This window comes from Camellia sinensis, chromosome 15 (genome assembly GCF_055761805.1).
Source record: "Camellia sinensis isolate YWXY chromosome 15, ASM5576180v1, whole genome shotgun sequence".
NCBI classification, from domain to species: domain Eukaryota; kingdom Viridiplantae; phylum Streptophyta; class Magnoliopsida; order Ericales; family Theaceae; genus Camellia; species Camellia sinensis.
The window spans coordinates 124,028,552-124,056,531 of NC_138975.1; the positions used below are offsets into that span (position 1 = coordinate 124,028,552).

General features: G+C 37.4%; 1 protein-coding gene across 1 annotated transcript; it reads left to right on the plus strand.

Moving 5' to 3' along the window:
- The first annotated feature begins 3,381 nt into the window (after window positions 1–3,381).
- Window positions 3,382–4,125, plus strand: LOC145813261 (uncharacterized). Its single transcript, XM_082908545.1, has one exon. It carries the CDS (start codon window positions 3,382–3,384, stop codon window positions 4,123–4,125), a length of 744 nt encoding a protein of 247 aa, XP_082764671.1.
- The last annotated feature ends 23,855 nt before the right edge of the window (window positions 4,126–27,980 follow it).

Genomic DNA, 27,980 nt, shown 5'->3' on the forward strand with positions numbered 1-27,980 from the left:
TATTCAAATTTAAGAATTACCCCAAAAACTAGTACATGTACTTTTATACTATAGGTACCATAAATCAATTTGAAATCTATATATATACATTGGGAGATGTGTCCATAGTACCTTAATTGAATAAAAGAATGCCCCATCTCCCTTCCCAATGGCCGGCCACCCTAGGAAAATGTGAGGGGCCTATTTTCAAGAATTGTGATTATGATATCCTAGGAACCCTAGCACCTAGTACCCCTAAATCTAGGGTTTTGTTTCCGACACTAGTTTCACTCCAACTAGAGACCAACTAGATATTTTCTAATCCCATGATTAAGCTCCCTAATCACTCCCTATTCCATTAGACTCCAAGTAAATCCTAACTTTTCCATCTAATTCCAACTAGTGGGCCTTTATATCTTTTTACACCAAAATTTGCCTATAAATACCACCACCCCCTAGCATGGCAAACACAAACAACACACTCACACACACATTCGGCCTGGAAGACAGAAAGGAGAGCAAGAGAGAAGTCTTGAGAGGGAGAGGAAGGAAGAGGAGAGCCATCTTGTTCAAGCCTAGCAAGTAAGCCACAACACAACTCTCTCTTTCATTTTCCTTTTTTCAAATACATGCTCTTAAGGGTTCTAAACCTTGTTTTCAGATGTGTTATTAATGATTTCCTTGTGTTAAAAATGATAAGAGTTGAGCCATGATTCTACCTCTCTTGTAGTTTCCCTCATTTCAGTACAAAACTATCTTTTTCATACCAATCTCTCAAACTTTCCAAAGGCACACCTTCAAGAAAAATTTATGAGTTTAATATATGTTATTTAGCATGTTTTCATCACAAAATAAATGAAAATTTTCTTGGAGTGGATCTCTTTTCTCACAAATCTTCTTGTTTTGGGTATTGTGCCTTAGAATCTATTTTCACAGCCAACTTTCAAAATTTCTAGAAAAATGTATAAAATTATTCAGTACCCCTATTTTATGTCCAAATCTTCCTTAAGGAGTTAGCTTTCAACTAAAATTTGTTTCATTGAAAAAAAGTGAGCGGTTTTCAAGAAAATCAAATTTTCGTAACGGTCGACGAATCTGGACAGCGCTGGAGTGTTTTCAAAATAACTTAAAATCTAGAAAAGCTATTCCATTTCCGAAATATGTTCTGGAAACTAGATTAAATTCTCTACGAACCATAGGAAGTCCGAGTCCGGTGAAAAATCTGAAATATTCCTTTCATTCTAATCCTTATGTGTTATTAAATCTGGAAATTCTGTTGTGCATGGATGTTTTATGCTCTTGTGTTCATGAAAATGCTTATTAGCTTATGATCATATCTTGGCATGATATTATATGTGTTATCGTTATGTTCTTTATCTTCTTCATCTTAATGATGCATGCTTATGTGGATATTATTATCTTGTTAAGTTGGTCTAACCTTGATTTAAAACATTTAACTCCACGGAAAACTTAATTGGGATGGTATTGGGTTTTCGATCACTTGAGTAATGAAAAGATGATAATATGTGATGTATGGATGTTGAGATGCGTTCCCTATTTGGAAGTTAAAGTCTTGCGCAAGTGGTTTTCAGAACCCTTGAACGGAGCGGTTATATTCAGACCCTAGGTGGTTTGGTGCGAGGAGGGATTTGGGCAAGGCCCTATTTTACCGTCTCTTTTGAGGCTCTGCGGTTGGCGCTACGCGGTACATAACCGTTGGTAGGCATCCGAGGTAAGGTCTGAAACAAAGCAGCAAAAGAGGGAGCATACCAAATAATCCGCGTTTGATTCTTGTGGTTGGGAGGATGAAGTCTCTTTGGGGGATTTCTAGTTTACTAACACCTAACCTTGTAATCCCTTATTTATTTAATTGAGTATCATGCTTTACTACTTGCTGTCATATTGTGATTGTGTATTGGACTGGGGAAAAAGGGGCAGGGTGTGTATGTGTGTTTACTGGGCATTCAAAGCTCACGGCGTATCATGCCAGGTGCTGAAGAGGAGCTTATAGCTGGAGACGACGAGCCTGAAACCTTCGAAGGCTTTTGGCTATCTTAGAAAAGTTAGAAATTTCCCTTTTGATATTTTGTAAGGCTCATATGAAGATTTAAATTTCCTTTTGGGATGTAATGTTATAAAACAAGCTTTTGAAATTAAGGATATTCGTGGTTGTTATGTACTCATATTCTAATACTTATATGTATGAACCTTATCGTTGCTTATGAGACCTTGTGTCGATACCTGGTAAGATCTGTCAAAAAGGTAGTGCACTGCCTAAGAAAGCCGGACTTAGAAGAGAGGCTAAATTGACTCCACCTGCGATCTGGGATCTTACTTGGTTATTGACCATATGACTCATGAGTGACTCTCCATTGACTGCAACCAATAGTGTAGATTCGGGGCGTCACAACTTGGTATCAGAGCCTAGGTTCAACCCTTAACCCGCGCAACCCAATATGCGACTCTAGAAGCCCTTACCCCTTTATCTTATTTTATTCTATCACGTTATTATATTTAAAGAAGACTAACAAATAAAAATCTTTTCCACCTTAGGATGTCATCGGGAGACTATCCAGGACGCGGTGTCAGTCTCGACTTATGGGGTACTTTCCATATGCAAGGAAGAAGGGCTATGTCTGTCAGCCCCTACTTTAGCCATCGACGCTGTGTGAGTGCCGCTGAGGAAATGATCAAAACAGAGATTTGTTAGGTGGAAATGGAGTACTCCCGTTATACGAGGGAGCAGAAAAGGTCCCTGGTCCGGCGCCGCCTATAATTTTTAAGTCAGGCAGCAAAGAAGGCGATCCAAATGGAGCAGGATGATCAGAGGATGGACTCCTTGATACACCGAGCTTTGACCACCATAGCATACCACCGACCACCGACTCAGGCTGAAAGCTACGAATCTTGTTATCAGGGGCCAGGCGACAATCAGCCAATGGATATGGAGCAGCCACCCGAACAGCAAGGGGCAACCCAAGCCTACCCTATAGAGGTGTCATTTGAACACTATCCCCCCTCACCAATGTACACCCCTCACCCTCCAGACCAAGCAACTGACTCCGTTGATGAAGACCCAGAAGAAGACTTTGATTGGTCGGGAAACGAGAACTAGTTCAAGGAATAGTAAAACTAGACTTTTGTAAGATCCGCTGATGGGGATCCTTAGAATAAGATAGCTTGAACTTTGTAATGCGTAGATGCCCTTTGAATGAACTCCGATTTAGGAGCCCTTTTTGTAATGATGCCTATTATAATATATGAATGATGTGTTGATCTATATTGTTGACTGTTAACTATTACTTACTTTAGTACACCCTAAGGAAATTGAACCTTCATTTCAAATCTAAGTAGTAAGATTCTCTAAAACTGGAAACCAACTCACCACGTGCCATGAACAGAATGGTGGACACGCAAGCTAATGGCTATACCGAAACCATCAACAATGCATGGAACCATCCCAGAAACCAACACAGACCCATACCCGCAGGGGTTGATATCCCCAATAACCTAGGTCATCAAATTTTGGAAGAACTAGGGCAAGTAAGGAAGAATCGGCAGAATGAGAGGACCCGAATCTTTTCTGAATTTCGAAAACAGAGGCCCCCAAAGTTCGCAGGTGTACCAGACCCAAAGGTAGCTGAAAATTGGCTTCGGCAGATAGGGAAAATGCTAGACACCATGGGCATAACCGAAGTCGCTGATAGAATAGCTTTGGCAGTATTCGAGCTTGATGAAGAGGCTGACCATTGGTGGGAGTTAATCAAGAATACTCGTGACATAGCGATCCTATCATGGAACCAGTTCAGGGAACTGTTCCTAAATAAATATTTCCCAAATACGGTCCGCCGAGAACAAGTCAAGGAATTCCAAAACCTGGAACAAGGAAACATGACCGTGACCCAATATGCTGCAAAATTTGAAGAGTTAGCCCGTTACGCAACTAGATATGTAGCAAATGATGAAGAGAAAGCAAGGATGTTCGAGTGGGGGTTGGACCTTATAATCAGGGGAAGAGTTCTTCCGCAACGACTCCACTCATATGCCGAGGTGTTGGAAACGACATTAGAATCTGAAAGGGAAGTAATCAACGCCAGAAAGGCTTGGAACAAGAGGAGAGGGAGTCAGACGTCTACTGGACCTTAAAGGAACCAGAAAGGAAACATGACCTCAAAGCCCTACTCCAGACCATAACCATAACAACAACGACATCAACCGCAGCAACAGATCCAGAGAGGAGGCTATCAACAAAGGCCGGCAGGACAACTCCAGTGCTTTCATTGCCGACAATTAGGGCACAAAAAGAGCGAATGCCCCCAACTCCCTCCATCTGAGTACCAAGGAGGAGGTTCCAAAGCAAATGCCCAGGCATTAGGTAGGCAGAAGCCTTGGACAAACAAGACAGGATCTACCGGGCAGTAGCACCAGAAGAGCAGGGGAACTTAGAACGCCAAGACCAGTGGCAACCAGAAGGCAACCGACAGAGTCTTTGCCTTGCAAGAGGAAGAAGCAGACTCGTCCGTAATTGAGGGTAATTTAGTGCTATACAATCCCTGGGTGCATGTTTTATTTGATACTAGTGTATCATATTCTTTTATATCCGCTGCTTGTGCTAAATCATTAGGACTTGTAGGAGAACCCTTAGAAACTGCCTTAAATGTAATGTCACCTATGGGAGGATGCGTTCGGATAAGACTGATCTGTAAGGATTGTAAGATAGGAATGTCGAACCTACGGTTAACTTGCGACCTTCGTGTCATGGAAATCTCGGACTTCGATATCATTTTGGGCATGTACTGGTTATCTGCCCATCGAGCGGTGATCGACTGCCGTCAGAGGAGAGTAATAGCTCATACGCATGACGGAACACGTTTCCAGTTTAGGGGGGATAGACAAGACCCCATGGCTTCAACGAAACGTAGGGCGCAGTGGTGCAATCAACTTGCGGGTAGGATAACAAGTTTGATTTTAAATGAGGAGGACCAAGGAGAATTAGAACATCCGCGCATAGTATGCAAATATGCAGATGTATTTCCTACGAAATTACTAGGATTGCCACCAACCCAGGAAGTAGACTTTAGTATCGAGCTACAACCTGGAACTACCCCAATATCCATGGCCCTGTATCGCATGGCACCAGCAGAACTACGAGAATTAAAGACACAACTACAGGAGTTGCTCGAGAGAGGATACATTAGGCCAAGTACTTCACTATGGCGAGCACCCGTGTTGTTTGCTAAAAAGAAGGATGGGTTGTTAAGGCTATGCATCGATTACCGTCAACTCAATCAAGTCACGATTAAGAACCGATACCCACTCCCAAGGATTGATGACCTTTTTGACCAACTTAGAGGCTCAAGGTGCTATTCAAAGATTGATCTCAGTCAGGTTACCATCAACTACGAGTCAAGGAGGAGGATATACCAAAAATTACCTTTCGTACTAGATATGGCCACTATGAGTTTGTAGTAATGCCCTTCGGGCTAACCAATGCATTGGCAGTATTGATGAGCCTAATGAATAAGAATTTTAGACCATATCTTGACCAGTTTGTAGGAGTGTTCATTGATGACATCTTGGTGTATTCGAGGTCTGAAGAAGAGCATGAGCAACATTTACGGATTGTCCTTCAAGTTCATAGGGATAATCAGTTATATGCCAAGGCAAGTAAATGTGAGTTCTGGTTGAATGAAGTGAAATTCTTAGGGCATGTAGTATCAGAGAATGGGATTGTGGTGGATCCAACCAAGGTAGAGGCGGTATTAGATTGGAGACAACCAAAAACCGTGTCAGAAATCCGCAGTTTCTTAGGATTGGCCGGTTATTACCGGAGGTTCATCCAAGATTTCTCCAAACTACCTAAACCAATGACTTGTTTGACGCAAAAAGAAGTAAAGTATGAGTGGGACGAAGCTTGTGAAAAATCCTTCCAAGAGCTAAAGAAGAGGTTAACTAGTGCGCCAATTTTGACCATCCCAGAACGGGAAGTGGGGTACATTGTGTATTGCAATGCGTCTAAAGAAGGATTAGGTTGCGTGCTCATCCAAAATGGAAAGGTAGTCGTGTATAGATCCAGGAAGTTGAAACCTCATGAGCGTAACTACCCAACACATGACTTGGAGTTAGCGGTCGTAGTTTTTGCCCTAAAACAATGGCGACATTACCTGTATGGAGAATAATTTGAGATTTTCACAGATCACAAGAGTTTGAAGTATCTATTTACACAGAAGGACCTTAACTTGAGACAGAGATGATGGATGGAGTATCTTGAGGATTTCCAGTTCACTCTCTCATATCATCCCGGTAAAGCCAATGTAGTAGCTGATGCTCTAAGTCGCAAGAGCAGGGGGATGATGGCTAGAATTTCCGTCAAAGAATGAGATATCGTTAAGACCCTCAATGAATTTAGGATCCAAGTAGAATCTCGAGATACAAAAGCATATCTTAGCGCACAGAAGGTGATGCCTAAGTTGATGAATGAGATCATGGAGGCCCAGAAGCACAATCAAGAAGTAGCCTATATCAAGGGACCTCTGGAATCAGGAGAACCAATGCCCGATTGCGTAATTCACCCCGATGGGAGTTTAAGATACCAAGGTAGGTTGTTTGTACCAAGTGACGAGTTGCTTAGAGAAAAGGCACTTAAGGAATGTCATCATTCTGAATTTGTAGTGCATCCAGGAGGGACAAAAATGTACCAAGATTTGAAGAGGCAATATTGATGGAAGGGAATGAAGAAGGAGGTGGCTAAATTTGTAGCAAAATGTCTAATACGCCAACAAGTGAAGGTAGAACATCAAAAACCAGGGGGAATGTTGCAACCTCTATCAATAGCCGAATGGAAGTGGGAGTATGTGACGATGGACTTTTTGACAAGGTTGCCTAAGTCACCTAGAGGGCGCGATACTATATGGGTAATAGTGGATCGCTTTACCAAGTCAGCACATTTCTTACCCTATAAGATGACCGACACTTTAGAGTCTATGTGCAGGCTCTACATTGGGGAGATCATTCGACTACATGAATCTCGGTATCTACTGTGTCAGATCGTGATCCACGGTTCACCTCTCGATTTTGGAGAAGCCTGTAGGAAGCTCTTGGTACTGAGTTATGTTTTAGCACCGCCTTTCACCAGCAAACAGATGGACAATCTAAACGCACCATCCAGACACTCGAGGATATGTTGAGAGCTTGCGCAATGGATTTTCAAGGAAGTTGGGAATGACACCTACCTTTAATTGAATTCGCCTATAACAACAGCTTTCAAGCTAGCATTGGTATGGTGCCTTTTGAAGCATTATGTGGATGACCTTGTAGATCGCCGATTTGTTGGACTGAAGTGGGTGATGCAAATCTGATCGGACCTGAACTTGTTCTAGAAACTACTGAGAAGGTCAAATTGATCCGACAACGGTTAAAGCTCGCTCAAGACCGTCAAAAGAATTATGCAGATACGAGGAGAAGGCCATTGATGTTTGAAGTAGGCAGCCACGTGTTCCTAAAGGTGCAACCTAGGTGTGGAGTCGTACGTTTTGGGGGAAAAGGGAAGCTATCACCACGATATATTGGGCCTTTTGAGGTATTGGAAAGAGTGGACGAAGTAGCATATAGACTAGCTCTACCGCCGCAATTAGCAGGGCTACATAACGTTTTCCATGTATCTATGTTGAGAAAATACATCGCTGACCCGTCACACGTCCTCAAATGGGAAGAAATCAGTCTTGACAAAGATGTTACATGTAAAGAAGGACCGGTAGCGATACAAGATAGTCGAGAGAAGAACCTTAAAGGCAAAACGGGTCACTTGGTAAAAGTGCTATGGCATCATTAGGGAATTGAGGAATCTACTTGGGAACGCCAGGATTGGGTGAAGGCAAACTACCCCAAACTTTTTGAGGGCAGTATGTATTTGAATTTCAGGGACGAAATTGTTTTAAAGGGGATAGGTTGTGAAGCCCCTAAAAAATGTATTCTCGTTAAAAAACCCTAATGTTTGAATTATTTCCTTAAAACCCCTCAGTTCCTTGAATTATTTCGAATCTTGTTGGTTAGCATTTTTTTTTTTTTTTTTTCGAAACAGGAATATCCTAGTTGAATTAGGTTCCTTAGCCCAATTTAATTTAATTCTACATAAGTAAGATTCTAATACATGAGTTTAATTCCAAGCCCTCACTCTTTATTTAAATTCAAGAATTACCCCAAAAACTAGTACATGTACTTTTATACTATAGGTACCATCAATCAATTTGAAATCTATATATATATACATTGGGAGATGTGTCTATAGTACCTTAATTGAATAAAAAAATGCCCCATCTCCCTTCCCAATGGCTTGCCACCCTAGGAAAATGTGAGGGGCCTATTTTCAAGAATTGTGATTATGATATCCTAGGAGCCCTAGCACCTAGTACCCCTAAATCTAGGGTTTTGTTTCCAACACTAGTTTCACTCCAACTAGAGACCAACTAGATATTGTCTAATCCCATGATTAAGCTCCCTAATCACTTCCTATTCCATTAGACTCCAAGTAAATCCTAACTTTTCCATCCAATTCCAACTAGTGGGCCTTTATGTCTTTTTACACCAAAAGGCCTATAAATACCACCACCCCCTAGCATGGCAAACACAAACAACACACTCACACACACATTCGGCCCGGAGGACAGAAAGGAGAGCAAGAGAGAAGTCTTGAGAGGGAGAGGAAGGAAAAGGAGAGCCATCTTGTTCAAGCCTAGCAAGTAAGCCACAACACAACTCTCTCTTTCATTTTCCTTTTTTCAAATACATGCTCTTAAGGGTTCTAAACCTTGTTTTCAGATGTGTTATTAATGATTTCCTTGTGTTAAAAATGATAAGAGTTGAGCCATGATTCTACCTCTCTTGTAGTTTTCCTCATTTCCGTACAAAACTATCTTTTTCATACCAATCTGTCAAACTTTCCAAAGGCACACCTTCAAGAAAATTTTCTGAGTTTAATATATATTAGTTAGCATGTTTTCATCACAAAATAAATGAAAATTTTCCCGTAGTGGATCTCTTTTCTCACAAATCTTCTTGTTTTGGGTATTGTGCCTTCGAATCTGTTTTCACAGCCAACTTTCAAAATTTCTAGAAAAATGTATAAAATTATTCTGGACCTTTATTTTATGTCAAAATCTTCCCTAAGGAGTTATCTTTCAACTAAAATTTGTTTCATTGAAAAAAATTGAGCGGTTTGCAAGAAAATCAAATTTTCGTAATGGTCGACGAATCTGGACAGCGCTGGAGTGTTTTCTAAATAACATAAAATCTAGAAAAGCTATTCCATTTCCGAAATATGTTCTGGAAACTAGATTAAATTCTCTACGAACCATAGGAAGGCCGAGTCTGGTGAAAAATCTAAAATAGTCATTTCATTCTAATCCTTATGTGATATTGAATCTGGAAATTCTGTTGTGCATGGATGTTTTATGCTCTTGTGTTCATGAAAATGCTTATTAGCTTATGATCATATCTTGGCATGATATTATACGTGTTATGGTTATGTTCTTTATCTTTTTCATCTTAATGATGCATGCTTATGTGGATATTATTATCTTGTTAAGTGGGTCTAACCTTGATTTAAAACATTTAACCCCACGGAAAACTTAATTGGGATGGTATTGGGTTTTCGATCACTTCAGTAATGAAAATATGATAATATGAGATGTATGGGTTGTTGGGATGCGTTCCCTATTTGGAAGTTGAAGTCTTGCGCAAGTGGTTTTTGGAACCCTTGAACGAAGCGGTTGTATTCGGACCCTAGGTGGTTTGGTGTGAGGAGGGATTTGGGCAAGGCCTATTTTACCGTCTCTTTTGAGGCCCTGCGGTTGGCGTTATGCGGTACATAACCATTGGTAGGCATCCGAGGTAAGGTCTAAAACCAAGCAACAAAACAGGGGGCATACTGAATAATTTGCGTCCGATTCTTGTGGTTGGGAGGATGAAGTCTCTTTGGGGGATTTCTAGTTTACTAACACCTAACCTTGTAACCCTTTATTTATTTAATTGAGTATCATGCTTTACTACTTGCTGCCATATTGTGATTGTGTATTAGACTGGGGAAAAAAGGGCGGGGTCTGTGTGTGTTTACTGGGCATTCAAAGCTCACGGTGTATCATACCAGGTGCTGAAGAGGAGCTTATAGCTGGAGACGACGAGCCTAAAACCTTCGAAGACTTTTGGCTATCTTAGAAAAGTTAGAAATTTCCTTTTTGATATTTTGTAAGGCTCATATGAAGATTTAAATTTCCTTTTAGGATGTAATGTTATGAAACAAGCTTTTGAAATTAAGGATTTTCGTGGTTGTTATGTACTCATATTCTAATACTTATATGTTTGAACCTTATTGTTGCTTATGAGACCTTGTGTCAATACCTGGTAAGATCTGTCAAAAGGGTAGTGCGCTGTTTAAGAAAGCCGGACTTAGAAGGGAGGCTAAATTGACTCCTTCGGCGATCTGGGATCTTACTTGGTTATTGACCATAGGACTCATTAGTGACTCTCCCTTGATTGCAACCAATAGTGTAGATTCGGGGCGTCACAACTTAGTTGCAATTAATTGTACTATCTACAAGAGAATAAGCTATCAATCTATGATAGCTCCTGAAGCAACTTAAGCGCGGATTAGGCTAAAGAGTCTAATTCAACACAATGCTCTGTCGAGCGATGCGTCAAATTCTTAGAGTCATAATAACCTTGTCGGCCTTGACCTTTTCATTACTATGTTGCAAGTTTGCGCTTAGTGGTAAACGTGATTCAAAAGCGTTAGCTTAGCTAACGAATCATACAAAGAAACACCTTATCATGTATCACACTCAAGTGTGGAGATAGGAAGTGTCCAGACTTAGACAAGTTGGTAGTGCTAATAGATTTTGCAACCACTAGGCGCTAATCTTCTCACTTAGTGTTAATAGATCTTGCAACTTCTAAGTGCTAATCTCTTAACTTTAAGTGATACTTCAACGTACACTACTATAGTGTGTGAAATTTTGCACCATTCACTTTCATCAGTTAGGTAGAGAGCAAAACAGTACTCATACTGGCTACTCGTCTTACACTTAATGACTAACACATGTAAGCTCGCATATCTTGGATGATGTAACTCTTTGATATTGCTTCATCCAATGATGCAACATTATTAGAAGTCAAATTACAAAGTCAATCCGCGTAGCTCAATAGTCAGAATCACATCTAGATCAATTGAGGGTTTACAAATCCCACAACTCCAAAATCGCCAAACAAAATTGCTTAGTATGCTGCTAAGCATAGTGCACACATCAATTTTTATTGTGCCAAACAAGGAAATAAAACCACGGCAACATTGAGTCATGTTTCCTTACTTTGACTCAATTAAGATCTAGCCTAAAGTCTGTAAGACTTTTTTTTTTTTTTTTTTCCATCTAAAGAATAGGATTACCCTGTTCATATTTGAACATCTTTACCAAGTCTAGGTCAGCCAAATTAACTTCCATAAACTAAGTCAATTAGAGGGGAAAAAATGTGCATTGGGATTAATTTGATTAGTATATCATAGTATAATTGTTGCAAAAATCTAAATTAAATAGTGACAATATTACAAAAGTCGCAAAATCAAAAATCCGTTATCCTCGTAATCATCTCTTACGCCGCAAGTGACAATTATCCAAAATTTAATTTAATTCATACGCAAAAATATTGATTTTCAGGAGTAAATCTACAAAGATATCTCGCAACCGAACGACCTCCCACTAACTATGGCATGTCTAAAGCATGATAAAATATTTAACTCCACATGATAACATTTCAATGTAATTCATAAAAGAAAATATGCTACAATATTTAATTATGGAATTAAAATTCACCAATATAAATAAATCATGCTATTTAGAGTGATAACATACTACAAGTTCTAATAATTTAAAAGAACTTAACATGCTATATACAATATTTGAATAATGCCATAACATATTTCTATAATTTCTGTAATTTTTTGAAATTTTCTAGAATTATAAGTAATTAATAATTACATAGAAAATCATAAATAAATATTACAGAATTTGAAAAAATAAAAACATTATACCAATAAATATGATCACATAGAAATAGTCTACTATAAAAATTTCAAGTCCAGAATCCAAGTCATGCTCTTCCAAGAGTAGTTTGACATAAACATATTGAATTATTCATTAATGAAAAATATTTTATTTTTCATAAAATTTTGAAACTTTAACAACTTGTAGAAAATTAATTGCAAGTCCAACGGTATAAGCCATGCTTCAATCAAAATTATAACGAATAATCTGGAAGCAATTAACGTAATTTTTAAATTAAAATCAAACAAAAATAGCCTTAACAACGCCTGCATCAATGCTTACCTAAGAGAATGGCGCCAGCGCACGCGTCAGCGTATGGGTCAACGTGAAGTCAACAGTGCCGATGACGTCAGCAAATTTATCTTCTTCTCTAAAACTAGGGTTTGAGTTTTCCCTTCAATTGTAAGTCAGAATCTGGCCCATAATATACCGTTTCGAAGGTCTCAAAACAAGGATTTCAAATATATAATTTTCACCACTTAAAAATAGATCATGTAAAATCAGCATGTAATCAAAGTTACAAAAATCAGATATAAATCTCCATTTTTCTCAAAATCCGATCGTTCAATTTTGCAAAACTTTGTAGATATGATTTACATAATATAGACTACAACAAATATAAAATTCAGGACGATCAGAGATGGTTCGAAAACATCAATTTTATACAAAAATCATATCTATACATATATTCATGCACAGATAACACGAAAACACCCAACATTGGCTTTGATACCGTTGTAGAAAAAATAAGAAATAATACACCGAGGAAATAAATAGATTCGGAAATACCTTTTATGCTCAAACCGAATCCATGGATCATGTGGGTAAATCATGTGCCTCCAATGATGTCTTTGAATAATTCCCAGCAGTAGAGTATAAGTATTAGAGAACTACCCACACTATTCACAGTACAAAGGCATAGTTTTATGTTTCCAATGAGAGAGACAAGATAGGAGAGAGAGACTAGTAGATTACTCATATGGTTAAATTCTTAGGCCTTGTTTGGTTTGGCTTTGGGAAAAAGATTTTGGAAATTTTGTTTGGTTTGTAATTTTTCTCAAAAAATTTCCAAAATCAATTTATGTTTCCTACATATCAATCAATCACTTTTTCTCTCTCCTCTCTCATTTTCAATCACTTTTTCTCTCACATACATCTACTCAATTACAACAAAATATCAAATCATTCCAAACTCCTAAACTCCAAAACTATTTTCAAAATATACAACCAAACAAACTACAAAAATTTCTAAACTCTCTTCTCAAAATATTTTTCAAAAAATTATCTCCCAAAGTTAAACAAAACAAGGCCTTAGTCTCCCAAACACAATACATATATTATGTGGGAGAGTTATAACCGCCCACAACTCTATCTCCTTAATAGATGAGATAGTGGGTTATATGCACTTATCCTCAGGACAAGTTGATTCAAAATGAATCTCTCCTAATAAGGGTCTCTCTATGGGTCATGGGTCATACAACCATTGGCGACCCAATCGGGTGTGAGTTCTAAACTCAACCCAATTTCCAACACCCATAAAGTATGAACAAGAATAAACAAAATTGAATTGCATTCATTGAAGAGCAAAAATGATCAGAGATAGAATTTACCTTTTGAAAATTGCAAGAGAATGTAAAATTAGTATGTGAATCTCCAGCTTTGCAAGCTCATTCCTGAGACAGTCATGTACCCAACAGCCAAATGGCATAAATGTAGAGGGCTTTGGATCAACCTACATACACCATGACAAAATTTAGGAAAAAAAATTAACTAGAGAAAAATCTCAATACTAATCTTGACTCATAAATTAAAACCAACTTAAAAAAAGGTTGAATTCCTAAATAAATAGAGAAAAAAGTTGAATTCTATGTGACAGTCTCGATGGTAGTTTGGGAACAAAGAAAAGTAGATCAAAAGAATAACTTCGAAAAATGAACACTAACTGAAGCTATATAAGAGTATGTAGCTGAAACAAAAAATAGTGGCTACAGTAAGACAACATGATATGACCAAAAGAATAACCTAAAAACATGAAATGAAAATCCACATGAAACATGCTCATCCTGAAAAGATTATAGACTTGAAAACAAAGGATGACTTGTTTGATCCAATCCAACAAAGAATACCATAAAGATATAATTAAAGAGAGAAAGCAAATACCAAAAAAATAAAATAAAAATACAAAGAATAAAACACAAATTAGACACTTTGCATGTTATCAAGAAGTTCAAATCCACCAAAATTCTTTTGACTTTGAAATGGAGTTTAGGACCCAAATGCTATGTGAAACTGAATAGAGAAATTTTAACAAATACAAAAACAAACTGATAAAACTTAAAAAATTGGTAAGTGCTAGTTACTCATAGTTGGGTAGGTCCATTTAGTATGTTGCTGCCACCAATTTTTGAGCACAGAAGTGGTGTCGCTCAGTAATTTCCCAGCCCTTCTTTTTCTTAATATTTCCTCTCTGACATCTTCAATCCTTGACCGGAATCCCAACAATATAATAAGAAAACATGTAATCCCTTATATGATCTTTAGGCATCACCCCTTTAGCTTCTTTAAATAGTTATTTTGCTTGGAAAGTTAAAATTACTTTGTTTTTTGCTAGTAAAAACTTGGGAGTACTTCCTAAACTGTTATCACAATTATTTCAGATATTTTTGGCAAAAAATTTCTAATAAACTCGTTGTAAAGTTTCTCTGTCTTCATACTAAACAAAATTAATAACTGAGATTTACAGCAGTCACATAAGACCACCTCTTTAAGCTCAATTTCTTCATGCTAAACAAAACCACTATTTGGGATTTACAAAATTTGAAGAAGATCACCTACTTGAGCTCAATCTTGAGTTGTTGTTGAACTCTCTCCATTAGAGACCTTTCAGATTCTATTGGAAGTAGTGGATTGAACCCCATCATCATGTCATCTGAGACCCCTAACTTTTGTAAACCCTATTAAGTCCCTTACTTTTAAATTATTTCTTTGAAATAGCTCAATTTCTTAATTAATTGCAATTTTAACCCTGGGATCAAAATACATGCACCAACTGAAAACTTGCAAATCCTAATCGATTTCGATAACATAGAAATCATTTCTAATACCCTAATACTGATTAATTGACTCCATAAATGTAGAATTACGACTTGAAAACCCTAGCTTTTTCTGGTCTTTTTCACGTTCATTAGTTGATCGCGTTTTTATTCGAAACAAGAAATCCAAACCGAATTAGACTCTCTAACCCCAATTTAATTTAATTCTACACTAAAATAAATGTTTCAATTCATAAATTATACCCAAAGCCCTCACGTTTTTCTTGAATCACATTTTGACCCTAAACTAGTACCATTACACACATATATACATATATATACTTGTACCTTTCTTAAATAAATAATTTTGTACACAAATATCTTCATATATATATATATATATATATAAAATCAACAAAAATCTCCCCAAATCTAGCACATGGCCAGCCACCCTAGCATATACACTTGTAGTGCACTTTTGGAAACAACATTGCATGATTCATAGAGGAAAATTTGACCTTGGTACCACAATTTAAGGAAAGTTGTCTTGTATTTGTAGCTGTCTTGGTTCTACTTAAGCCTAACCCTAACTAGATCATGCCTTAATACATGATTAGGCTCCCTAATGATCACTCATTCAATTACATTCTAACTAAATACATCTCAATTTCATTCCATTCCAACCAATGGGTATTTTGGACATTTTACACCAATTTTATTATAAAAACACCACCACCCTCCACATGTTACACATCTGATACACTCACATACCTACACATTCAGTTGAGAGAAAGAAAGAAGAGGTAGAGAGTGAACTTTGGTAGTGGATGAGAGGAAAAGAGGAGAAAATTGTGCAAACACTTCACTAGGAAATCAAGTAAGCCACAACACAACTCTCTCTTATTTTTCCTTTCAAATACATGCTCTTAGAAGTTTTAAAAATTCATTTCAGATGTGTTTTGATGGTATCCTTGTGTTAAAAATAAAAGGAGTTGAGTCTTGATTCTACTCTTCTTGTATTTATCTTAATCGGTATAAGACTACCCTTTTCCATATCAATCTCACATAATTTCCAAAGGCACACATTCACCTTAAATTTCTGAGTTTAATACATATTATTTAGCATGTTTTCATTACAAGAGAAATGAAAATTTTTCCCTAGTTGACCTCTTTTCTCACCAACTTTCTTATTTCAAGAACTATGCCAGAAAAATCTGTTTTACAGCCAACTTATGAAAATTCTAGAAAAATGTATAAAAATATTATGGACCTCAGTTTTATCTAAAAATCTTCCTTAAGAAGTTATATTTCAAGGAAAATTGGTTTTATTGAAAAAGAGTGAGCGGTTTGTAAGAAAATCTAATTTTTGTAACGATTGACGAATCTGGACAGCGCTGGAGTGTTTCTTAAATAACTAAAAATCTAGAAAAGCTATCACATTTCCGAAACATGTTATGAAAACTAGACTAAATTCTCTACAAACCATAGGAAGGCTACATTCGGGAAAGATCTGAAATAGCCCTTTTGATTTTAATCTTTAAATGGTATTGAATCTGGAAATTTAGTTTTGCATGGGTGTTTTATGCTCTTGTGTTCATTAGTATGTGATCATGTCTTGGTATGATATTTCATGTGTTATGGTTTTGTTCCTTATCTTCTTCAATTGATGATGTTCATGCTTGTGTGGATATTGATACCTTGTTAAGTTGTTCTAACTTTAATTTAAAACATTTAACTCAATGGGAAACTTAATTGGGGTGGTATTGGGTTTTTGATCATTTGAATAATGAAGAGATGATAATGTGTTAAGTATGGATTGATGGCATGTGCTTCCTAATTGAAGGTTAAGTCTTGCGCAAGCAGTTATCACGTAAACCCTAGAATGGAACAGACGTATTTGAACTCTTTGCAATAGTTTGATTGGTGAGATAAGGTTGGGTCCAGATGGGACATTTAGGTGGATAATTTTTTTTTTGGAAGGATAAGGTTGTATGCTGGGTGATAAAACCTTTTTCTTTGTGCTGCCCCTTTTGAGACCCTGCGATTGGCGCTACGCGGCATATAACCGTTGGTAGGCATCCAAGGTAAGTTTTGCAACAAAGCAGCAAAAGAGTGAGTTTCGAATAGTCCGGTGTCCAATTTTTGTGGTTGGGAGAATGAAATCTCTTAGGGGATTTCTAGAATACTAACATCTAACCTTGTAATCCTTGTTTTTGACTTGAATATCATGCTTCATTCCTTGCTTGTTATAAATGTGATGGTGTATTGGATTGGGAAAAAGGGACGGGATATGTGTGCGTTTACTAGGCATTCAAAGCTCACGAAGTTTAAACCAAATAACATCTAACCCTATAAGTTTAGACTTTTCACCAATTAACCCAATAAATTATCCAACAGAATGAACCGATCATTGTAACAATAAATATTTGGCCAATCTAAATTTTACCTCGCAGTCATATGAATATCCCTTTCTAAGGCTTGACAGGGAATTGTTTAAGTGTGCAACGCTTTAAAGGTTGCACATCATGTGCAACGCTTTAAAGGTTGCACATCATATGCAACCTAATTATCTACCCTTTATATGGATTATTTGTCTTCATTATCTTTAACACCATTTATTAAATTCAAAACCTTTGCAAATCAAAAACAACATAAAATAAGATGAACCTTTTGTAGAAATCCTAAGATCTGTTAGATGTCACTGTTGTCTTTTACTACATTACTTTGAGCAAGATAATAAGTTTCAATTATTGTTGGCCTGCCTTTAATTTTGAGGGAAAAGTTAAACAAAACAACTTCTGGGTTGAGGTCACCCGGCCTTGAATAGGAGGGGCCTTAGCTTTGGATACCCCATGCTTGTTGAAATAAATGGATTATGGATCAGACTAAAATTCTGTTAGTTTTGAGTTTTCAAATATGATTTTAAATTTTTTGAGTTTTTATTTTTGGTATTTTCGAGTCTTTAGTGAATATTTTAAAGTATTTTAATCATTTTTTTTAATTTTAAAAAATAAAATATTTGTTATTTTTTTTACAAGAAATGCAAAAAAAAAAAAAAAGAAAAAAAAAAGAGTTTCAATACTCTTTTTTTTTGGTATTTACTGATTTTTAAAAAAAATATTTCTCTACAAATATTTTTTTTTTTAAAATTCGACTAAAAAAATATATTAAAGTTTATTAAAGACAACAATACATGAAAAATAAAAAAAAAATTCAAAAACTATATTTCAAAACTCAAAATCAACCAAGTTTTTTGGGATGGTACTGTCCTCTTAAATTTGAAAAAAGAAAAAAGAAAAAACTTAAATCTGTTACCTACGAGTATTGCTTCGTAGCTCGAAGGGAGTGCCTCGAAAATGGCCCGAAAAGCAATTTTTCTCTCTCCTCCCTATCTCTGTATAAGTGAAAAATGAATCGACAATGCTACGTAGCTCAAATTTTGTGGCTCAAAAGTGGCTCAAATGGCCAAAACGACGTCGTTTTGAGTACAGAACAACATAAAAATGGCAAAAACGACGTCGTTTTGGCTATTTGAGCCACTTTTGAGCCACAAAATTTGAGCTACGAGACATTTTCCAAAATGAAATCTCTCTCTCGTCCCTCTCATCTCTGTGATAGAGGAAAACGACGGAAAATCATACGACTAATAGAGGAGAACGACAGACTGAGGAGAATGACGAACTCAGAACGATAGAGGAGAACGAACCACGGCGAAGGACAAACCTTTCACTTCTTTCTTCTTTTTCTATGCCTTAGCTTTGTTGCCCTTTGCTCTACTTGACTTTGGAGCCATTTCTCTATTTTTTTTTTCCTATTTCCTTTTCTTTTTGTTTTTGCTATGAATAAGGATTCTTTGGAGGCAAATTCAAAAACCCATTTCAGATATAATTACTAATTAATAATAGTAAGATTATAGATAAATTCAGTGAATCCAATGATAATGATGATGAAGACAATGGTTTATGAAGTTGGAGAGAGAGAGAGAGAGAGAGAGAGAGAGAGAGAAGTATAAGCAGAGATGATGATGATGAGAGAATAAATGAAAGGAGAGATTGAAACCAAGAAGAGCTTTTAGAGATAGAAAAGTGAAATGAAAATTTTATGAGAGGATTTTGAAGAGATAGGATAAGGGTTTTGGGTTTACCCTCTTTTCAATTTGTGAGCAATCCTGACCTCTCCATCTTGCTTGCCCAGATTGCTCTCTCTCTTCTTTTCTCTCTTCTTTCTCTCTCTCTTTTAACCCTGTTCTTTTCTTTTCTTTTCTTTTCTTTTTTTTTTTAATTTCAAATGAAATGTGTGGGTCAAAATTGAGATGGGCAGTACAAAGAAATGGGGTGCATAAGGAAGGCGGGCCATTCGACCTGTATGATTTCGAGCTATGAATCGCAACTCATTACCTACAGAGTGTAAAAATTTATGCTAAAAAAATTGCAATTAGACCTTTGAAATTATGTAGTACAATCTAAAAATTTGTTTAATTTGATTTGATTATGCAGTTTCATTCAAGTTCCCAATTATCAAATCCTAATTATCATTTAACAAAAGACCAATTAATTATGGAATTTTTAGTTTAAGTTTCCTAATATTAGGATTTTATAAGATATATGACATTCACAATTTTTATAGTAGTTAGGGTCTTTCAACATTTTCACAAAGAAAATTTTTTAGCTCTTCATAAAGAAATTTCAGTTTCACAGATACATTTTAGCTCATTACAGAAAAATTTATTTAATAATATTAAGAAGTAACCTTAATTAATAACAAAAAATATATTGGATCTTTCCTACCACCTAGACTTTAAGATTCAGTTTAGTTAGGAAGAAAATGGTAGAAAGTAAAAGAAATTAAAAAAATAAAATTTTTCTAAGGCCTCGTTCGAGAACAGACTATTTTAGTAACTTTTTAACTTTTTGACTAAAAAATAAGATAAAAAAACTAGTATATTTGGAATGACTTTTTAGTTTTTTACGAAAAGATGTGCAAAAAGTAGAGAAAAAAGAGAATCTTTGACTTTTTGGCATATGTTATAGGTTTTTTGATTTTTTTAGTAATTTTTTGACTTTAGGCTAAAACATGTGTATCCCAAACGAGGCCTAAGTTTGTATAGCATGGAAATGATGAAAGTTACAAGAAAATTAATTTTTTTGTACAACTCATAATAGTATGGTAACTAAGCTTTTAGTTTCTTGCAAAATATACATGAAAATACAAGAAAGTTTAAATTTATTATAAAAGTAGTTACTTATAATTAGAATTCATATTTTCTTACAAAATTTTCATGTTAATCAAATTCATACCAGAAAAGATATTTTCTTTTTTCTTTTCTTTTCTTTTACTTTTCTTTCTACTATTTTTATTTTTCAAAATTTATTTCTTTCTAATCAAATGAAAATGTTTCACCAATTTTTTCATTAATTGCAACAGGATGAGATAATAACTTAAATTTAATTTATTGCAACAAAAAATAGATTATACAAATTTATTAGTCTGAGATTATGACAATATTGGATAGCTTTGTTGACCATGTTAAGATTGAGTGTATGATTGGAAATGGGATAAGTTCCTTTCATATCTCATCTCTTCATATCTCTCTATACTCTTCTTATAAGTTTTAATCCAAACTTATATCGATGATCTGAACCGTCTATCTTGTAAATCTCACAATAAATGTCATCTATGTAAAAAATCAACTTCATCAAAAAATTATAAATACAAAAATAAATCACATTTTGTTTTATAAAATAATGGTAAATATAATTAAATTTAATAATCTATTTTATAAAGCAAAATGTGATTTGTTCTTATACTTATAATTGTTTGATTAAGTTAATGTTTTGCATGAATGACCTTCATTATAGGGCTTACAAGATAAATGGTTCGAATCATGAATACGGCTCCGAATTAAAGCCCATAAAAAATGTATGGAGAAGTATGAAAAGATGAAACATAGAGGGAAACTTATCCCGTTTGGAAATTGTTATTCCTCAAGAAATTAAGAGTTAACTTCTTAAATAATATTACACTATATAAATTGAACGAGTAGAAGATTCCACCATTTTTTAAATTTTATTTTACGTTTAAAATTTATTGCTTTTTGATTATAAAAAAAAATTAAATATGTTTTTTTGTTTATTTTTGATAGTAAAACAAAAATTTTAAATATATATATATATACATATATAATACAAAATAAAAAAACCAAAACAAAGCGGAAAGTAATGGCTGGTGGAATGTGGCGGGCGAATCTTGTAGATAGTCGGAAATGTGTATTGTAGAATTTTTGCTTCAAAAATAGCCTATACTTTATGAACATAATTGGCTCAGTTTTAGAATGAATTTAGAGATCCTTACAACTTTTAAAATTTTGAAAGTTGAAATTTTATATTTAAATCTTAGAAATCAGTTTGATTCAATTTTGTCATACAATTTTTGGCAAAATCTCAATTATCAAATCCAAATTATAATCAACAAAAAACGCAACTAATTACTACAAGACAACATTATTACTGTGGGGCATATTTTCAAGGTCATGCCACGTGGTGGAGGTGTTGGTCGAGATGCCATGTGGACGAGCCAGATTGCCGAGGTAATTGTGGTGTTGCTGAGATCTTGTGTGGTAATACCAGAATTCGAGATATTTGGATAAGGGGACAAGAGTCCTAGATAGGTGATGCGCTTAGTTCGCATGCAGATGAGGCTTTTGAGGAGTTCATTCATATCTAACTAAGAGTCTGAGATAATCATTGTGCTTGAGTCCTATGAAGTGAGACTTTTAGGAGACGAAAGTACAATTGGCTATAAAAGTAAGGCACCCATGTGGGTCGAAGGTATACTTTTACTTGTGCATTGTTCACTTGTTTGATATCTTTGAGAGATAAGTTGACTGACTTGATTGTCAGAGTGCCCCTGCGTGGACGAGTCACTGTGGTATTCTTATCTTCTTATTGGTAGGTGTTTGGTTTAATTTATTCTGTCGCGTGCTCTCCAACTAAGTTCTCCGTTTGGTTGTGAGGTCGGAAATCAACACCCACATTTTGACGCCGTCTATGGGAATTTAGTATAGAATAGATGGCCAACACCAGACAAGAGCTTATAGTCAAGGATGACATGCACAGTGACAAAGAGGAGTACGTAGATCCTAATGATGGAGGATGAAACGATGACAAAGAAGTGCAAGAAGTAAAATCCTAAGGCCAACAACGCTGCAAGGGGCCGTAATGGCCCAAGAAGAGGCAATTGGGTAGAATATTACAACGAGAGCGACTATCAGGTATGAAAGAAAAGATGCTTGAAAGGAGACGATGAGCTCAAGCACTTGGCTAATAAGTTGACGAACCTGCAGACCGTTGTGAACTTCATGATACAGAGCAAGATGATGCAGCTGATGTTGCCATTATCGGAAATGCTGACTCTAGCAGGAAACACCAACGCCTAGAAGGAAAGACTGGCTATAGTACCAACAGTCCCACAACATGAGAAGAGACCTGGGAATTCACATTGGTGATCCCAGAATGCTGGGCAGACAAAATTACAATGGAAAGAGTCCTAGAGAACCTCGATGACCAAAGGAACCCAGATCAGAAGATCTTGACAGGGCAACGGGCGAGGCCTCTGCTTTGATGACGTGGTAGATGTGGAGAAGTTTAAAAGGACACATCCCATCATAGGAAGCAGCGCGTCGAACGCTGAGATCCTAGACAGTCGAAGAAGGATTTGAGAGATTACCTCTAGAGGAAGAGGCAGAATGCCGAGATCACATCTGTTGCCCAGCCGAAGACACCATTCTAGGTGAACTTGGATGCATTCGAGGCACCGAAGAGGTTTAGCATACCGAGATTCCAGATCTGTGATAATAAGTCTGACCTAAACTTCCATGTTGGCTTGTATTTGAACGTAATGTCTTTGTGGAGTGGAATGAACAGTTATTGTGCAAGATGTTCCCATCGACATTTGGGGAAATCGCATCAGATTGGTTCCACAAATTGCTGAAGAGATGTGTGAAGAGTTGGGAAGGGTTGGTCGAGATGTTTGTGGCCAGGTTTGTTACAAATAGATTACAGCTATTGAGGGCAGATTCCTTATTGGCTTTGAAGATAAACGATGGTGAAGGCCTTAGGGCTTATGCCAAGAGGTACTACGAGGTTTACAATCGAATCTTGGCTTGTAACCAGGAACTTGCAATTGTGTCTTTCAAGAACGGCTTAATCAATAACTATCTGCTTTAGCAATCTCTTGCAAAGACCCTCTCAAAGAACATGGAGGACCTCATGGAAAGGATTGAGAAGTACGCAAGGGTAGAGAAAGACAAGAAAGCAAAGAAGACGGTACAATAAAGAAAGAGAAGAGAAACGGCTCACCAAGCGCAGTCGAGGAAATACCGGCATCGACAAATTAGAACCACGATTGAAGGCTATGCTGGCCATAAACATAGTTTTCAAGATCCTCATTTATAGGTTTTAGAAAGAATTAGAAATCAGTCATACTTCAAGGCACCACAGAAGACCCCAGGGAAGTACATGGGTAGGAACCTCGGGAAGAATTGTGCCTACCATGATGAGAATAGACACAAAACTTAAGAGTGCAAGGCCCTAAAACAACACCTGGAGGATTTGGTCAGGTAGGGACACCTGAGAGACTTGGTAAATAAAGCAAAGACATGAGAGGAACAGACAAGGCTGGCCCATGCGCAGGTAGCAGCACCACTACCCCCGCTACCATAGATAGATGGCCCGTGAGTTATCAACATGATTTACACAAAGGTCAATGAGAACGACATCCGAGGAGAGACAAAGAAGGTAAGGCATTTGCAGCATGTCTACCAAGTCCAACAGAATAGGCCCCGAATGGAGGGACTTCGGGGGTTGATAATCTCATTCATAGACGAAGACATAGATATGGTACAACATCCACACAACAATGCTTTTGTAGTGACACTGAAGGTTGGAGGTTGCCAAGTAAGGCGAATATTGATAGACCAAGGCAGCTCTTGTGACATCATGTATGTCAGATGTTACAAGGAGTTCAGCCTTCACAAGGACTAGAGCAATCTAACAACCCTATGGTCGGATTTAATGGGACCTTGACATAGCCACTGAGCACCATGAACTTTGAAGTTTAGGTAGGAACCAAGATGGCAACTGTAGACACCCCATTTTTGACCGTCCTCAAGACTTGGACGTCATCGTTTGAACACTCGATGATCATCCATGTTTGTGTTCATTTTGAGTTCTTGGAAGTCTCGGTTGCGCGCCTTGCCTTAATATCTCTCAACTTGTTTGTTTTGTGCTTGGTTGTGGACCAAACACTTGTGTTTTTGGCTTCTGAGGGTAGGAAGTGGCCTTTTAGGCATCCCCTCAACCCACCGGCCATGGCCTGAGGCCACTGGCCTTGTTTTCTTGCCACCGGCCAAATGTATTGGTCGATCGGCACTGTATTTGGTCGGCTGGCCATTTTCTTGGTCGATCAGCCACTTTTCCTGGCCAAGGCATTTTCTGTGCCTTTTTTAGGCATTGTGCATGCCAGCTGTGCCAGCTGGTGAGCACAAACTCTGCCCTCCATACACGTGTATGGAGGGATTTCATCCTTACACTTAGCTTCCCTTGGAAGCTTGAAATTGGATTTCCTATAAGAGGAGAGCCTCCCCTCCCTTTCCAAAGGTTCAGCCAACAGATATAGAATATATATATCACTCTCTCAATATATCTCCTCTCTCTATATAGTTATGTGTGCAATGGTGTTCTAAAGGGTGTTTTGTTCATATTTTTGCACTAAAGCACCTAGTGGTACACTATCCCTTAGTTACTGAGGTGCTAAGGAGTTGTTTTTAGAGTTTTTGAGTTTGTTTTGATCAAAAGGAGTTGCTGGAGTTGGTGTTCTTGAAGTGTTCTTCAAGGGTGAGAAACTGCTCTTTTATTCCCCATTTTTGCTTAAGCTTTTAGCAATACTTGCATACTGTTTTAAGATTAGTGTCCAGCTGAAAAAAGTTCTATTTTTATATGCTAAAAATGTTTGTTTAAGGTTACTTTTGGGTTGGGGGTTGTCTATCCCCTCTTAGGCCTTGTTTGGCCTTATTTTGTGACCTTCTTTTTGAGCTTTGAACCCTTTTGGTCTTGACCTTCTCACCACTGAAATCCAGAGGATTTTCAGTGGTAGAGAAGTGGTTTTGAAGTCTTGAATAGGGGAGGGACACCCCCTCCCCTTGTATCTCATTTGCTTGCATTGTTGGCTCAACATAATAACATGTTTTCTTAGCCTATGTTGACCTCATTTCAGTGGGTTTTTGGTGTTGTTTTATCATGCCATGACTCTCTTTTGGGTGGGTTTAGTCGGCTCTTACATGCTTCATATACTCGCTTTGCAATCCCCTCATTTGCCTTAACATGCACCTTATGTTTACACCACCATGCTTACATGTTTTGGCTTAACTTTGAGAAGCTTTTTGCTTTGTTTTACCATGATTAAGGTCTGATTTTGGTTGCTTGGGTCACATATACCATGCTTTGTATAGCCACCGTGCAATCTAGCTTGTTAGCTTTGAGTGTTCAAGTCATTAGCATGCTTTATTTCGACCATTTCAGTGATTTGGCATCACTTTTCATGTTATTTCAGTCCATATAGTATTCTCCTATGCTTGCACTTGTGACTCCTTTAATGTTTCAAAGAGTTGGTATGTTGTGCCTCATGAATGTGTCATTGTGTATGCCATCATATTTAGGCCTTTGGGATGCCATCTAAGCGGGTTTTTGGGCTCATTTTGGCATGCCATAACTCTGCTTTTATTGGCTTAAAACATGTTATGTTCGGTTGTCTTAGGCGTAGTGTAATACCTCTTTGGTAGCCTTACATGCCTCGTGTTCTTGCCCCTTTGTCTTAGCTTGTTTTGGCTTTGGTCATTGCATGTTTTAGGCTTACTTTGCCATGCTTTAGGACTGTTTTGGGTCATGCTCAGCATATGCACTTTGTTTTGTGTAGCTTTGGTTCAAGTCCCTTCACTAACCATAAGCTTTAGGCCTCCTTGCATGCTACATTTGTTTTGTTTGGTTGGTTTGGCATCACTCCTCACATGATTTTAGAGCTTAATGCATTGCCATACTCTCGTGTTTATCACATCTTGCTCATGCTTGAAGATTGTGCATTGTTGCCTAAGTGTTGGACCATTTGCATTTGCATGTTCGTTTTGCATTTCCATGCTCCCAATTCATGACTTTGGCCACTGTTTTGGCATGGTTGAGGTCTGCCCATTTCAGTTTAAGTCCATTGAGCATGTTTGCTTTCATGATATTTGCATGCTTGTATTGTATCATGTTTGCATGTTTGGTATATCGCATGATATTTGGCTAATTGCAGTACATAACATTGTTGCATACTTGGGGTGCCCATGTTACATTAGTTTAACTTGCATGCTGAGGTTGCATTGCATTTGGCATGCTTCCTACCTTAGTCTTGTGTGCATACTTGAGTCCTATTATATTTGGCATGCTTAGGTTGCACTTGAAGTGACGAAACGTCCCTCAATCCTTAGTCGCAAATGCTCTTGATCCAACACAATAGAGTGTGAGGCATTCATGTGTTTTTGTGCATTCATTCCATAGTGAATTGCACACTTGGCACCTTTGGCTATCATGCATTGAAATGCGTGATTGGTGGTCCGAGGGTCGAGAGCCATACTCCCTTGAGTTCATAGTATGATAGGGAGGGTGGTCGTGCACACATTGTCTTGTAAATGCCCTGCCATGCACTGTCTGTCCTCTGCTGCAGCAAAAACAGCATTCTGCAGGAAGGGATGGCCGGTCGGCCATCTTCAGTGCCGACCGGCTAACTTAACCTGGCCGAGAGCTCCACTTTTGGTCAATGATCATTTTCCCATGGCCGGTGACCTCCCACATTGCTCAAGGAGTGTTTCAGAAGCATCTTAACGATTTTCACAATTTTCAAAGATGCAAAATAGTGAAAACAGAGGCAACATGTGGCATGGCAACGGGTTTCCGAGCGAGGCGATCGAGCATGCATCATTCAGTCATTCCGAGGTAGAGCTGCGACGGCCTCCTTTTGTAATTAATTTGTTAATTAATTAAGAGTTTGTAATAATTAATTTGCTAGGATAGTTGATTAATCATTTGGGTTTGTATTATTTATTCAGACCCTCTGTCGAGAGGGCGAACTTGTAATAAGTGTGTGTGCGTGTGTGAATGTCTTCTAATCCCATTTCTTTCTCCCTTTTACTTAACCGCTTACGATGGTTAGTTCTAGGCCATTTTCAATTAGCATCCTTATGCTATGCATGTTTGTATTATTCATCTGTATTGCACGCACCAGGCTCGGCGCATCATACTAATTGCATAGTATTCCAATTCCAACTTGAATACGTGTATCGAGTTGTCACATTTCACATGCCATTCTTAGATTAGCCGAGCCTATTCTAGTTGCATTTTGCATGTGTCGCATTAGCCATTTTAACATGAACTAGGATCATGCATGATTTCTAACTAGTTTCTTGTTTTGGCTCGAAGTACTAGGTAAGTGCTTATACTTTAGCATACTGCATGTGTGTTAATCTTGCCATAAAAGCATGCTTGCCATGAGGCTAACTGCTTATATGATATAACTGCCTGAATGCCTGGAGGTTAGATTACTTGAATTGGAACAATTCAGTGAAATGCGAGTTTTAAGCCCACTTGATTATGGCAAAATCATGTTTTCTAAGCCCACTTGAGGGTGGCAAATCCACGTCTTAGCCTACTTGCGAGTAGCACCATCAAACCATTTTCGAATAAACAAACATGAAATGTCTTGTTCTGACTTAAGCGATCTAGTCTATACTTGTGTATTGTGCGCATCACTTAGTAAATTCTAGCTAATTAACCGGAATAGGAACACA